The following is a 16489-nucleotide window of genomic DNA, read 5'->3' as shown; positions in this document are numbered from 1 at the left end:
GACCAAACTGAGTTTCCGAGGAAACAAAGCAAGATGGCCACGGTTGGAGGACAAAATTGAACAGTGGGTTATTGAACAGAGAACCGCAGGTAGAAGCGTCTCTACTGTCTCTATTCGACTCAAAGCAACAGCGATCACACGCGACATGGAGATCAACGACTTTCGAGGAGGTCCCTCTTGGTGCTTCCGTTTCATGAAAAGGCGGAATCTCTCTATCCGCACAAGAACCACTATGTCACAGCAACTGCCAAAGGATTACGAAGAAAAGCTGGCCATTTTCCATACCTACTGCAAGAACAAGATCAATGAACAGAAAATCCGACCAGAGCACATCACCAACATGGACGAGGTCCCCCTTACCTTTGATATCCCTGTAAACCGTACTGTCGAGAGAACAGGGACCAGTACGGTATCTATACGCACTACAGGAAACGAAAAGTCATCCTTCACTGTAGTTCTCGGTTGCCAGGCTAATGGCCAGAAACTACCACCCATGGTAATTTTCAAGAGGAAGACTCTGCCAAAAGAAAAGTTTCCGGTTGGCATCATCATCAAGGCTAACCCGAAGGGCTGGATGGACGAGGAGAAGATGAGTGAGTGGCTGAGAGAGGTTTACGTCAAGAGACCGGGCGGCTTTTTCCACGAATCTCCATCCCTATTGGTCTGTGACTCCATGCGCGCCCATCTGACAGATACTGTCAAAGCCCAAGTGAAGAAAACTAATTCGGTGCTTGCCATCATTCCAGGTGGATTAACCAAAGAACTGCAGCCACTAGATATAGGTGTCAACAGGTCGTTTAAAGTTAAACTGCGAGCTGCGTGGGAGCATTGGATGACAGAAGGCGAACACACATTCACCAACACAGGGAGGCAACGCCGGGCGAGTTACGCCACTATCTGCCAGTGGATCGTGGATGCCTGGGCGAAGGTATCAGTCACCAGTGTAATCCGAGCTTTCAAGAAGTCCGGAATTATCACTGAACAGCTAAGTACCGGTACCGATGACAGCAACGAGCCTGACTCGGATACTGATGAGAATGATGAGAGGGATACGGGCGTGCTTGATGCCGAAATCGCCCAATTGTTAAACTCAGACACTGAAGATGAAGAATTTGATGGATTTGCGGGAGAAGAATAAAGTGAAAAAGTGAGTGTCTGGTTTTGTACGGTATTCACCGGTAACTGAACAGTGTTAATAGTTATTGAAGAATAAAGTGAAAAAATAATTGTCTGGTTTTGTATTTAATTGAACAGTGTTAAGAGTTATTGTTATAGACCATTTTATGGTTATTGCTAAAGAGTTGAATAAAATTTGACTTACAGTACCGCATCCGAGTTGTGTTTCATTAAATGCGCCTTATAATCCAGTGCGCCTTATAGTCCGATGCGCCTTATATATGGAAATATCAATTATATTAGCCGGTCGTTGCTAGTGCGCCTTATAATCCGGTGCGCCTTATCGTCCGAAAAATACGGTAATGCAGATAATGCACTAAGCAAATTTAATTACAAACCTTAATCGGCCTCAGAACCTGTGTAATTATTATGTGTTCGGGTTAAGAGGGATGAGGTGGCAACCCTAGATATGCCATCCCTTCAGAGTGCATGCGCTGGTGAGGTCACTGGTAGCATCCCTTGTGAATATCTCCTAAACTGTATAAGTTTAGGAGATATTTACTGTACCTACAGGTAAGCCTTGTTATAGGCTTAACTGTAGGTACAAGTTCAGAAGGGGAGTTTGGCCATTGCCAAAGTCGCTCAAATCCTTACGCCTGCAGATAAAAATAGGCAGGTGTAAGTATTTGAGCGACTTTGACAATGGCCAAATTGTAATGGCTAAATGAATGGTTCAGAGCAACTCCAAAACTGCAGCTCTTGTGGGATGTTACCAGTCTGCAGTGGTCAGGACCTACCAAATATTTTCCAAGGAAGGAAAACGAGTGAACTGTGGCAGTGGGGTCATGGGCAGCCAAGGTTTTTTGACGATCGTGGAGAGAGAAGGGTGGCTTGTGTAGTCTGATCCAATAGAAGAGCTACTGTAGCTCAAATTGCTGAAAAAGTTTATGCTGACTCTGATAGAAAGGTGTCAGAGCACTCTGCATCACAGTTTGTTGTCTATGCGGCTGCATAGACCGCTCAGAGTACCCATACTGACCCGTGTCCACAGCCAAAAGCGCCTACAGTGGACACTTGAGCATCATAACAGGACAATGGCGCAATGGAAGATGGTGGCCTAGTCTGATGAATCACGTTTTCTTTTACATCATGTGGCTGGTCGGGTGTGTGCGCATTGCTTACCTGGGGAAGAAATGGCACCAGGAGAAGACAAGCCAGCAGAGGCAGTGTGATGCTTTATCTAGGGGAGTCCATGCCTTGATGGGCCAGGGCTGTTTAAGTAACAAAAAGGAGACCTATTCTATATTAGGTGGGTGGCCATAATGTTAAGGCTGATTGAGATATACACTCACTGACCACTTTATTAAGTACACCTGTTCAATTGCTTGGTAACAAATTGTTAATCAGCCAATCACATGGCAGTAACTCAGTGCATTTAGGCAACTAGACGTGGTGAAGATGACTTGCTGAAGTGCAAACTGAGTGTCAGAATGGAGAAGAAAGGACATTTAAGTGACTTTGAACATGGCATGGTTGTTGGTGCCAGACAGGCTGGTCTGAGTATTTCAAAAACTGCTGATCTACTGGGATTTTCACGGCAGAACTATCTCGAGGGTATACAAAGAATGGTCCGAAAAAGGGAAAATATCCAGTGAGCGGCAGTTGGCTTCAATTTGCACAGGCTCACCAAACTTGGACAATAGAAGATTGGAAAAACATTGCCTGGTCTGATGATTAGAATTTGGCTTAAACAAAATGAAAGCATGGATCCATCCGGCCTTGTGTCAATGGTTCAGGCTGGTGGTGGTGTAATGGTGATATTTTCTTGGCACACTTTGTGCCCATTAGTACCAATTGAGCATTGTTTAAATGCCACAGCCTACCTGAGTATTGTCGCTGACTATAGTGTCCCCATCTTCTGATGGCTCCTTCCAGCAGGATAATGCACCATGTCACAAGGGTCAAATCATCTCACCACTGGACAATGAGGACTCTGTACCTCCATGGTCTCCACACTCACCACATCTCATCCAATAGAGAACCATTGGGATGTGCATCATGGATCTCACGGGAGATTTGCATCATGGATGTGCTACCGACAAATCTGCAGCAACTGCGTGATACTATCATGTCCATCTGGACAAAAATCTCAGAGGAATGTTTTCAACACCTTGTTGAATCCATGCCATGAAGAATTAAGGCAGCTCTGAAGGTAAAAGGGGGTCCAACTCGGTTCTAGCAAGGTGTACCTAATAAAGTGGCCGGTGAGTGTGTGTGTGTGTGTGTGTGTGTGTGTGTGTGTGTGTGTGTGTGTGTATGTGTACAAAAGTGAGTACACTCACATTTTTGTAAATATTTTATTCTATCTTTTCATGTGACAACACTGAAGAAATGACACTTTGCTACAATGTAAAGTAGTGAGTGTACAGCTTGTATAACAGTGTAAATTTGCCTCTTACACTCCACAATGACATCACAGAGCTGGTGGATGTTAGAGACCTTGCGCTACTCCACCATCCGTTTGAGGATGCCCTGTAACTCCACAGTGACGGTAGCACTCGTGCAGCCCCAGACCATGACACTCCCACCACCATGCTTGACTGTAGGTAAGACGCACTTGTCTTTGTACTCCTCACTTGGTTGCCCCCACACACACTTGACACCATCTGAACCAAATAAGTTTATCTTGGTCTCATCAGACCACAAGACATGGTTCCAGTAATACATGTCGTTAGTCTGTTTGTCTTCAGCAAACTGCTTGTGGGCTTTCTTGTGCATCATCTTTAGAAGAGGTTTCCTTCTGGGACAACAGCCATGTAGACCAATTTGATGTAGTGTGCGGCGTATGGTCTGAGCACCGACAGGCTGATCCCCCAACCCCTTCAACCTCTGCAGCAATGCTGGCAGCACTTATACTTCTATTTCCCAAAGACAACCTCTGGATATGACGCTGAGCACGTGCACTCAACTTCTTTGGCTCAACCATGTGAGTGAACCTGTCCTGCTAAACCGCTGTATGGTCTTGGCCACCATGCTGCAGCTCAGTTTCTGGGTCTAGGAAATCTTCTTATAGCTTAGGCCATCTTTATCTAGAGCAAAACAATTTTTTTCAGATCCTCAGAGTTCTTTGCCATGAGATGTTATGTTGAACTTCCACTGACCAGTATTAGTAAGAGCTAAAACACCAAATTTAACACACCTGCTCCCCATTCACACCAGGGAGGGGAAATGGCTAATTGGGCCCAATTTGGACATTTTCACATAGGGGTGTACTCACTTTTGTTGCCAGTGGTTTAGACATTAATGGCTGTGTGTTGAGTTATTTTGAGGGGACAGCAAATTTACACTGTTATACAAGCTGTACACTCACTACTTTACATTGTAGCAAAGTGTCATTTCTTCAGTGTTGTCACATGAAAAGATATAAAATATTTACAAAAATGTGAGGGGTGTACTCACTTTTATGAGATACTGTATGCAATTCTGCACAGAACAGTCACCCTGTAGCACTATACTGTGTGTGTGTGTGTGTGTGTGTGCGTGTGTATATGTATATGTATATGTATATATATATATATATATATATATATATATATATATATATATATATATATATATATATATATATATATATATAGATACATACATACACATACACATACACATACACATACACATACACATACACACACACACACACACACACACACACACACACACACACACACACACACACACACACACACACGTCTCAAAGTCAGATCAAACTACTGCGACCCAATTCCTTTGCCAAAGCTCTACCAAAGAGTTCTATGACCAGATTTAGGATGGAGTCACCATGATGGAATCTATTTTGCATAGTTTAAGCCCCATACACACTATTCAATTTTCTGCAGATTTTTGACTTCAGATTTACCAAAACCATATAATATGAAGTTAAAATTTTGTATGCAATCAGGCTGGCCCTTGTATTACATGGTTTTGGTAAATCTGAAGATAAAAATCTAATGGTGTGTATGGGGTCCTACACTGAAATAGATATTGAAAGACAGAAACATTACACAAGATTAGAAACAAAACATACTATAGTAGAGATGGCATATAATCAGTTGAGGGCTGTGGGGTTATTTTTGCACTTCTTTGAAATGAAAGTGGTACTTGAAGTGCAGTTGTCCCTTATTATCACTCTGGTTTTCTGTAAATAGGTCTCAGAGTCTGAGCACGGCGTACACTCCCATCACCGCAGAACGCCAGCGACAACGGCAGAAAGCTCTGAACCGACAGTTGTATGAGCTGGATGAGGCCTCAGAGGAGAGAGGGGTTCCTCCAGAGGAGCAGGTAACTTAATGTAAAGGCTTAAAACTGAACTCCTGCCAAATGGTTAACCACTTCCCACCCGGCCAATGCATATATACGGCCGGGTGGGAGCCGTCTACTCCTGATAGGCCGTTCAGGAACGTCCTTCAGAAGTAGCGGGATCGCGCGTGCCCGCGCAGCGGCGCAATCCCGATGTGCTCGTGTCACCCGGACACGGCACATCTCGGATCGGCAGGAGGGCTCTGTGATTGGCCCTCCTGATCACATGACGGCCGTGTCCAATCACGGCCGTCATGTGATGTAAACAAACAGCCGGTTGCTAGGCAATCGGCTCTCCTCTCCTCACACGGAAGTCATCGCTGAGGAGAGGAGAGCAGAACGCTGCAGCCGGCTGATGATCAGTGAGTATGGGCTGCTTTTTACAGCTTTTTACTCACTGATCATCAGTGTAGTGTCAACACACAACACACCACACAGTACAAACACAGTCCCCACATATGTCCCCAAAACACACATGTCCCCAAATAATAAAAACACATGTCCCTAATAATAAAAACATATCCCCCACATATGTCCCACTAAAATCACATGTCCCAATGATTATCTGCACACATATGTACGTGATCACCTGCACACATATGTACATGATCATTTGCGTACATATGTCCGTGATCACACAAACCAATTATTATACACATAACGGAATTTTTTTTACCAAAAACATGTAGCAGAATACATTTTGGCTTAAATTTATGACAAAATTAGATTTTATTGGATTTCTTTTCAAATAGAAAAAAGAAAATATTGTTTTTTTTCCAAATTTCCGCTTTTTTTGCGCTTATATCGCAAAAAAAAAAAAAATGGAGTCGTGAATAAATAACACCAAAATAAAGCTCTATTTGTGCGAACAAAATGATAACAATTTCATTTGGGTACAGTGTAGCATGACCGCGCAATTGTCACTGAAAGCGCTAGAGCGATGAAAGCTGAAAATTGGGCTGGGAAGGAAGGGGGTGAAAGTGCCCTGTATTGTAGTGGTTAAATACACTGCTGGAATAAATATATGGAAACTTTTTTTTTTCCTGTGAGTGGATTTGGACTTGGATTTCTGTCCATCCAGTTCTAACATTTACACAACGCTGCCACCCTGCCAGACAACAGAACGTGGCTGGTGACCTGATCTGTCTGTAAAACAACCCATTCAGTTTAAAATTGAAATGAAAGGCAGCAGATTTTTGTATAGATATAAAAAAAACATTATAAAAATACCTTTTTCCATTTATTTTATGTGATCTCATATCCTCTGTTCTCAGCTGCATAAGAGCTGGGGGAGGAGAAACAGCAGGACACTGAGCTTCCCCATGAATGACAGCGTGTGCAGCGGGGACATGTCAGGACAAGTCTGATCATTGGAGGAGAGTACACTGGTTTGCCAGCATACAGTGCCTTGCAAAAGTATTCACCTCCCTTGGCTTTTTACCTATTTTGTTACATTACAGCCTTTAGTTCAATGTTTTTTTTTTAATCTGAGTTACATGTGATGGATCAGAACACAATAGTCTAAGTTGGTGAAGTAAAATTAGACAAAAATATGCATAAAACTATTTTTCAGAAATAAAAAAATTATAATTGGCATGTGCGTATGTATTCATCCCCTTTGTTATGAAGCCCATAAAAAAGCTCTTGTGCAACCAATTACCTTCAGAAGTCACATTATTAGTGAAATAATGTCCACCTGTGTGCAATCTAAGTGTCACATGATCTGTCATTACATATACACACCTTTTTGAAAGGCCCCAGAGGCTGCAACACCTAAGCAAGAGGCACCACTAACCAAAAGGCACCACTAACCAAACACTGCCATGAGGACCGAGGAACTCTCCAAACAAGTAAGGGACAATGTTGTTGAGAAGTACAAATCAGGGTTAGGTTATAAAAAAAAAAAAATCCAAATCTTGGATGATCCCTAGGAGCACCATAAAATCTATCATAACCAAATGGAAAGAACATGGCATAACAGCAAACCTGCCAAGAGACGGCCACACGCCAAAACTCACAGACCGGAGCAAGGAGGACATTAATCAGAGAGGCAGCACAGAGACCTAAGGTAACCCTGGAGGAGCTGCAGAGTTCCACAGCAGAGACTGGAGTATCTGTACATAGGACGATAATAAGTCATACGCTCCATAGAGTTGGGCTTTATGGCAGAGTGGCCAGAAGAAAGACATTACTTTCAGCAAAAAACAAAATGGCACGTTTTGAGTTTGCAAAAAGGCATGTGGGAGATTCCCAAAATGTATGAGGAAGGTGCTCTGGTCTGATGAGACTAAAATTTAACTTTTTGGCCATCAAAGAAAAAGCTATGTCTGGTGCAAACCCAACACATCACCCAAAGAACACCATCCCCACATTGAAACTTGGTGGTGGCAGCATCATGCTGTGGGGATGTTTTTCAGCAGTCCGAGGTTCACCATCCAGCAGGACAATGACCCCAAACACACTGCTAAAGCAACACTTGAGTGGTTTAAGGGGAAACATGTAAATGTGTTGGAATAGCCTAGTCAAAGCCCAGACCCCAATCCAATAGAAAATCTGTGGTCAGACTTAAACATTAATGTTCACAAGCTCAAACCATCCAACTTGAAGGAGCTGGAGCAGGTTTGTAAGGAGGAATGGGCAAAAATCCCAGTGCTAATATCAGATGTGGCAAGCTCATAGAGACTTATCCAAAGTGACTTGGAGCTGTGATAGCCGCAAAAGGGGGCTCAACTAAGTATTGACTTTAGGGAGGTGAACAGTTATGCACATTGACTTTTTCTGTTATTTTGTCCTATTTGTTGTTTGCTTCAAAGTTGTGGGCATGTTCTGTAAATTAAATGATGCGAATCCTCAAACAATCCATGTTAATTCCAGGTTGTAACAACAACCACGAAAAATGCCAAGGGGGTGAATGCTTTTGTAAGGCACTGTAGCTGGAGAACTGACCACACTGTGCTCTCCCGCATAGAGTCGTCAGTTTTTAATAGGAAGGCAGGACTACCAGGGTTTTCACACAAAGTAAGCAATACAAAGAGAACAGCATACTTTCTCATACAAGTACATGGCACAGCAGGCACTTATCAGACATATGAGTATTGCAGGGGCAATGTCCCATTCAAGTCTCTGACATTAGCATGAAGGTAACCAGCCACTAATTTCTACTGCCTGGCTCAAAGCAGCCAGAGGGGAAGGACCGCATGGGTCATCTAGGTGTGTTTAATGAAGACCGGGGGGGGGGGGGGGGGATTTTTCTTCTTTACTGATGTGTCCTGATAGGCTGCACTCATGGGCACTGAGGAAGAGGCACTGATATGCTGCACTGATTGGCACTAATGGGGCTGCAGTGACAACACTGAGGAAAGCAAATGTCAATAACCAATCGCATGATAAAAAGCCAACATCATTGGCCCTTTACCCCGATCGATAAATCAATGTGTCTGCAGGATGATATAACGACCTCCCAGAACACGAGCGTTCCCGCCTGGCTGTCATTGTACAATAAGCCAGATGGGAAGCGGTTAAGCCTATGGGAGGTTGCTGTGAAGGTGCAGACCAGACAACAGACATTGATGGAGAATGCAGCCCTTGGTAAGGATTAATAAGGACCTGCAACAGTGGTAGCATAATTTACTTTATTAGGGAGGCTAGGGAGGGGGCAGAGGGATTTTTAAGAATTGGTGAACTTGTACTTTTAAAACTGAACTAAACTGCTGAATGAATCACCTCCTGTGCCCATCTTCTGTACCACAGCCTAAAAACTCTGGCTTGTGCACATATATGCCGCCGGCGTCTTCTAGGACCTGGCAGAGACTGGCAGCACAATTGCACCTGCTTGGAAGTATTTCTGCAACTTTTATCAGATTGCCACTATATCACCCGGTGGCGTTTGGGGTCACGCGTGCAAATCTGCTGTGCATGCGCACATACGCTGCCCAGTTGCAGCTTAGTAACATACTGCCTCCTGGCATAGCTGTGATGTAGCTGTCTCAGTTTCTGTGTAAGTGGGAGGGGGAGATGGATAAAATAAAATATAAAATGTTGGAGTAAGTTTAGCTCTGCTTTAAACAGTGCAGCCTGATTCCCTCCTTTCCACCAGCTTATTTGGACCGTAAAGGAGCAGCAGCAGCACAGTAAAAAACATACTTCCCTTTTTGTCACTCTCCGCCTCATAGCTATTTGATTGATGGCTTGACAGTTTGGTTGTGGACACAAGAAAATGGGATAGTTAGCAATCCCACATTGCAGGAATGTACAGTAACTGCTTTTTAAGCCGTTAAATCAATGGGTTTAGTTCTGCTTTATGATTTACTGCTGTTCAGGGGCTCTGGGCATCAGCAAAATGGCAGCCTCCAGCAAGAAGAACCAGGAACAATACTGGAGGCAATTTACACCAAATGCAGGCCACCTGTGCAATGCCCACCAGATGCAGCCCACCTGTGCAGTGTCCACCAGATGCAGCCCACCTGTGCAGTGTCCACCAGATGCAGCCCACCTGTGCAGTGTCCACCAGATGCCGCCCACCTATGCAGTGTCCACCAGATGCAGCCCACCTGTGCAGTGTCCACTAGATGCCGCCCACCTATGCAGTGTCCACCAGATGCAGCCCACCTGTGCAGTGTCCACCAGATGCAGCCCACCTTTGCAGTGTCCACCAGATGCAGCCCACCTTTGCAGTGTCCACCAGATGCCGCCCATCTGTGCAGTGTCCACCAGATGCCGCCCATCTGTGCAGTGTCCACCAGATGCCGCCCACCTGTGCAGTGTCCACCAGATGCCGCCCACCTATGCAGTGTCCACCAGATGCAGCCCACCTGTGCAGTGTCCACCAGATGCCGCCCACCTATGCAGTGTCCACCAGATGCCGCCCACCTATGCAGTGTCCACCAGATGCCGCCCACCTATGCAGTGTCCACCAGATGCCGCCCACCTGTGCAGTGTCCACCAGATGCCGCCCACCTGTGCAGTGTCCACCAGATGCAGCCCACCTTTGCAGTGTCCACCAGATGCCGCCCATCTGTGCAGTGTCCACCAGATGCCGCCCATCTGTGCAGTGTCCACCAGATGCCGCCCATCTGTGCAGTGTCCACCAGATGCCGCCCATCTGTGCAGTGTCCACCAGATGCCGCCCATCTGTGCAGTGTCCACCAAATGCAGCCCACCTGTGCAGTGTCCTCCAGTTGCCGCCCACCTGTGCAGTGTCCTCCAGTTGCCGCCCACCTGTGCAGTGTCCACCACGTGCCGCCCACCTGTGCAGTGTCCACCACGTGCCGCCCACCTGTGCAGTGTCCACCACATGCAGCCCACCTGTGCAGTGTCAACCACATGCAGCCCACCTGTGCAGTGTCCACCACATGCAGCCCACCTGTGCAGTGTCCACCACATGCAGCCCACCTGTGCAGTGTCCACCACATGCAGCCCACCTGTGCAGTGTCCACCACATGCAGCCCACCTGTGCAGTGTCCACCACATGCAGCCCACCTGTGCAGTGTCCACCACATGCAGCCCACCTGTGCAGTGTCCACCACATGCAGCCCACCTGTGCAGTGTCCACCACATGCAGCCCACCTGTGCAGTGTCCACCAGATGCAGCCCACCAGTTCAATGCCCACCAGATGAAGACCACCAGTTCAAAGCCCAACTGTGCAATGCCCACCAAATGCATCCCAATTGTGCAATGCCCACCAGATGCAGCCCAACTGTGCAATGCCCTCCAGTGCAGTGCCCACCAGATCATAGCATCTATTAGGGAGGCAGGCACACACTCTTATCAGCAGTCTTTTGTGAATTCTCCATGGCAAGCGATGCAGAATCCACTCCAGAGAGGGAAGTAGGTGACTGCTCACAGCAGGCTGTGGCATCGTCAGTACAGGAATTGAGAGAGAGTTCCCCACAATTTCCCTATCAGGACCACAGTTTACAGTAAAAACAAAAAAACAAAAACACAAATCTTTCTCCTACAAAGAAAAATGGTTGGAGTTCTGCTTGTCCATATAATAATAGAATGTGGTGGGTATAATAAAATCTCTAAAATATTATTGTACAGCCATTCAGCTTGGTTTCTTGGCTCAGGGTTAGCCGATAATATATATGCGAGGTGATTCCTGTCACAAGGGAACCTGTGCTTTTACCAATACAGAAACAAAATGTTCTAGTTACCTTCCCCTTGTTCTCTTACCACTGTGCTCTGCCAGAAGTGAGGAAAGAAAGCCCGGATTTGGGCTGCTGCCTCCTCTCCTTGTACCTATGTGACAGCGCTGGGCCAATCACCAAACAGCAGCACTCGTATGAGAGCAGTAGGTTCATTATTGTTGTGAATAAAGTGGAAAAACTCCTAAAATTCAAATTTTTTCTTTTTGGCACATCAATAGGAGGACAAAAAAAGAGCATCTACATCCATGGATGAGACCCCCCGGGGCAGTTGGGCTTCTAGTATATTTGACCTGAAGAACTCTTCTCCAGATCCAATACTGCCAGGTTTACTGGAGAGGACACCACCAGAAGAGGTGGACAGGATGAATGATGAGCAGCGTAGAGAGAACCGACACCATCACATCCTCGCTCTCTATCCAGCTCCCGATGAGGTGACACTAACAGTAATATCCGTAACTTCCTGGTACCCATTTCCTGAGTATCTTATTACCCCGTAATATCTTATTATAGTAACCCAGACCCTGAGGGTCTTATTACCCCTGTAATATCTTATTACAGTAACCCACCTCCTGAGTGTCTTATTACCCCTGTAATATCTTATTATAGTAACCCAGCTCCTGAGTGTGTTATTACCCCTGTAATATCTTATTACAGTAACCCAGGCCCTGAGTGTGTTATTACCCCTGTAATGTCTTATTACCGTAACCCAGCTCCTGAGTGTCTTATTACCCCTGTAATATCTTATTACAGTAACCCAGGCCCTGAGTGTCTTATTACCCCTGTAATGTCTTATTACCGTAACCCAGCTCCTGAGTGTGTTATTACCCCTGTAATGTCTTATTACCGTAACCCAGCTCCTGAGTTTCTTATTACCCCTGTAATGTCTTATTACCGTAACCCAGCTCCTGAGTGTCTTATTACCCCTGTAATGTCTTATTACCGTAACCCAGCTCCTGAGTGTCTTATTACCCCTGTAATATCTTAGTACCGTAACCCAGCTACTTTTTCCTTTATAGTCATGAGTTCTCTTTTGCAATAGGATGAAGCTGTGGAGAGATCCGCCGTTCCTGAGGTGCCCAAAGAGCACTTTGGTCAGAGGATCCTGGTGAAGTGCATATCACTCAAGTAAGCATTGTCTTGGTTGTGTAGAATAATCTCTGCGCTATGGAGGATCAAAAAAATCTGAAAGAAATGAATACTTCTATCTATTTACAACAAACAGTAATACCATGTATGTATTATCTCTCACTGCTGCCACCATAAAAAAAAAAAAATTACAAAGTACTCACGCCAAAGTAGCGCTCGGATTTATACTTTATTATAGGCTTTCACCCATAATAACCAAAAAGTCCATAAATAAAGTTCACCAAAATAGTGCAAACTAAAAGTGTTGAAAATTAAATGTTAAATGTCAATCACACACCATGTGCACTCACCAAAATGCAGTGCCGCCGACTCTCATGGTTGGCATAAAATGCTTATAAGAATATCCAGCTGTTTAGGTAAAGAATGTCACCAAGCATCTCCGCAGGATTCATAAATGACCATTATCATATGAAAAAAGCAAAGATATACTCCAATGGTACAGTCAGTGGGGCTCGCCCCTTTAATCCATGTGTCGACCCCTAATCTACATGCAGGGTGCCAGATGCATGGATTCCAATGTGTTTTTTTTTTTTTGTTTTGTTTTAAGCACATAATTAGAGCCTGAGGCTCTAATCCGCTTCAGAAAAAGGTGGGATCGGGGCGCAGAGCACTTCCTTCTTTATCACTTCCTGATTCTACCTCGTGGCCATTAAGGAAAGTGATCCTGGGACCCGATTGGCCAGGGAGTCTCAGGACCCATTTCGTAATCGGCCAGGAGGAGAAGCACTGCAGCCCTAGCCCTCTCCGTGCCTCTTCTGGAAGGGGGGATTCTCCGTGATCTGCCTCTGCAGCTCAGTCTTCATCCCTCCAGAAGCCTCCATCCAGGAACTGTGACAGGGAAGTGGGTGTGATCGGCGGCCCCTCTGTCCATGGAGGCGAAGGAAGGAGCTGAGATGGAGACCGGACTCTTCTGCGGGAAACGTAGCCTCCTCTGCACTGCTTTCAGATCTCTTCGGCCTCGGCTGTTCCTCCCCCCCCCGTTTCCTAAGGGGTGGGGGGGTTCATCACCGCCTTCCTGTCCGTCTACCGTGTGCGCGGGTTTGGGATTGGTGTATTGCCGCCTTCCCGTCTGTCTCCCACGGGGGGGTGGCATTGGTTTGCCCACACCAACCCCACCCCCCCCCCCCTCCAAAATATTGAGCTCCAGTCACTTTCTCGTCCATCTTGTAGATGGGGGGGATTATTGGCATATCTCCGCCTTCCCGTCCGTCTCCCATGGGAAGGCGTTGGTTTGAGACCGCTCCCCAAAATACCCCCCCCAAAAATATTGAGCACCAGCCGCCACTGGGTACAGTAACCGAATTAACTAAAATTACAATTTAAATTTATTTTGGTTAGTGTACCATTGGAGGATAACTGATTTTTTTCACATGATAATGGCCATTATCATGGGGAGAGGGATCCCCAGTACACACAAGATGATGTGTGATTGACATTCATCTCAATGGGAGAAAAGTTCAACACTTCTATTCTGCACTATTTTGGTGGCCTTTATTTATGGACTTTTTGGATAGTATGGGTGAAAGCCTATAATAGCGTATAAATCACATCGCTACTTTGGAGTACCATTGTTTTGTGGGTTGCTTTTTCCGTCTCTCCCTTGGTTGACCCTGCCAGAATGATTTTTTTCTTTAAATTGATTTTCTTTTAATTTGTTTCATATGCTGAGATGTGGACAAAGAGATATTTGATCTGCCTTGTGGTGTTTTACAGGAACTAAATTCTCAAGAATAATACAACCTGCCCTTAAACATCTGAAAAGTGCATCAATATCTCCTAATAACACCACTGCAGTTGTAAAACTCTCCTTTGCCAAAAAGATCTTCTTTATGTAAATTAAGTGATAGTTCATGCTTTAGGATGCAATAGCCATCCAGAGGCAATCAGAAATTTGTAGTGCATGGTTGCAAATTGCTGGATGATTTTTTTCAGAAGTAACATGAGCGAGCCTTTTCCAGTGTCTCCCACAATAATCAAGAAATTGAATGTGTGCCAAAACCGCTTTTTTTTTTTTTTGTTCTTTCTTGATCATGATGGAGTAGTAGAGTTGCACAATTCTAGATAAAGTGAGAATCACAATTTTTTTGCTTAGAATAAGGCTACTTTCATACTGGAGGCGCTTTACAGGCGTTTTAGCGCTAAAAATATTGCATGCAAAGCACATCTCCTGTCACTACAGTGTGAAAGCCCTAGTGGTCTCACACTAGAGGTGTGCGCTTGTTGGACATAAAAAAAAAGTCCTGCAAGCAGGATCCTTGGGGCGCTTTAGGAGCGGTGTATACATCGCTCCTAAAGCGCCCCTGCCCATTAAAGTCAATGAGCAGCGCCGTCAAAGCGCTTCGGCAGCGGCACCTTGCGGGCGCTTTTAACTCCATCAGCCGCTAGCGGGGGCTTAAAGTGCCCTGCTAGTGGCCGAAATGCGCCGCTGAAAATAGCAGCGCTTTACCGTCAGTGCCCCCCACTTCAGTGTGAAAGTCCCCTAAAGATCATGATTCTGAAGAAATTTTATTTTAAAGATTTACAACCCCTGAACATTTGGCTATCAAACATGATGGCAATAAAATAAGACATAATACTCTTTGCTTCAATCAAATGTTAAAGAAATTGATGAAAAAGAATGTAATGTGTAGAGAAATAAAAAAAAAAGAAAATTTCAGTTATATTAGGGTTTTTTTTTTTGTACTAGCCAATACCAATTACCGATACCTAACGCAACTTTTTTTGTTTACAATTCAGCTGTCAGCAAATGGTACAAAGCATTGAAAATATATTTTAAAAATTAAATAAATTATTTTTTTTGTGTGGTGTCACCGCCCAATGTCACCAAAATGTCCAATCACAGAACACTGTGCATTTATTTAGAAGGTGCACAATGTTCTCTGAATGGTGCCCGTGCTGAGCGGCCAACCGCCTGTGTTTACAGTACAGCAGGCCAACCAATCAGCACGTGAAAAGGAAGCAAGTGGACCCAGCTGGACCAATTTGCTTATGTAAAAATACACCATGCTTAGATTTCATCTTTAAAATATTACCTGGATTCTCATTATTGAAATTTAATTCATTGTCTCTTTCAGGTTTGAAATAGAAATTGAGCCAATATTTTGTGTTATGGCCCTTTATGATGCCAAAGAAAAGAAAAAAGTAAGTGATAGCAGCGTAGAATACAGAGGATGATGTACAGAGGGGCTGAGCCATTTGGGTTGGGCATCGGGAGCTCCCTCATTTTTATTATTCACATGGCGCCAATGTTGGATCCTTTTTTTCCCACCGACTTGCCATGGAAGGAGTTAATGTTGTGGGACTGAGAGCCGGTGTTCTATCAAATAGTGCCCTCTATTGAACAGCGCTCGCGCATTCCCAATCAGCTGGCATGACGTCACCATAGCGCATGCGCACATTGTAGGAGCCATTTTTCGACGGGAGATATTTGATGGCCACAATTGAAAGCTATACAGACAGCGAAGGGAGACCTTAGTTGTCGGATTGTGCCTCGCTGTTGGGGGCGGGTTTACAGTGTGCTCATGGGTGGGTTTTGTCTGTGGTGCAGGGAGGGGTTTGGTGTGTTGAACGAGAGGTTTTGCCTGCGTCTTTCCCTTCAACACAGCCACAACCCGCTGTACAACAGGGAGGCACAATCTGACAACTACAGTCTCCCTACGTTGTTTGCATAGCTTTCAATTGTGGCCGTCAAATGGTATCTCCTGTCGAAAAATGGCTCCTA

At 45.0% G+C, this 16489-nt stretch overlaps 1 protein-coding gene across 7 annotated transcripts in view; it reads left to right on the top strand.

The window, feature by feature from the left end:
* Positions 1–16489, top strand: part of DOCK6 (dedicator of cytokinesis 6) — a 245972-nt gene that overhangs the window by 81543 nt on the left and 147940 nt on the right. For all 7 annotated transcript variants that reach the window (XM_077470300.1, XM_077470296.1, XM_077470301.1 and 4 more), the window contains exons 5-8: positions 5322–5454; positions 11841–12053; positions 12662–12747; positions 15843–15909. In XM_077470300.1, the coding sequence (XP_077326426.1) occupies positions 5322–5454; positions 11841–12053; positions 12662–12747; positions 15843–15909 (499 nt within the window). The remainder of the gene's footprint in view (positions 1–5321; positions 5455–11840; positions 12054–12661; positions 12748–15842; positions 15910–16489) is intronic.

This window comes from Lithobates pipiens, unplaced genomic scaffold (assembly GCF_037356315.1).
Source record: "Lithobates pipiens isolate NorthernLeopardFrog02 unplaced genomic scaffold, aLitPip1_a1.2 Scaffold_8, whole genome shotgun sequence".
Taxonomy (NCBI): Eukaryota; Metazoa; Chordata; class Amphibia; order Anura; family Ranidae; genus Lithobates; species Lithobates pipiens.
The sequence above is the reverse complement of the archived record's forward strand: the minus strand, read 5'-3'. Positions and strand labels throughout refer to the sequence as shown.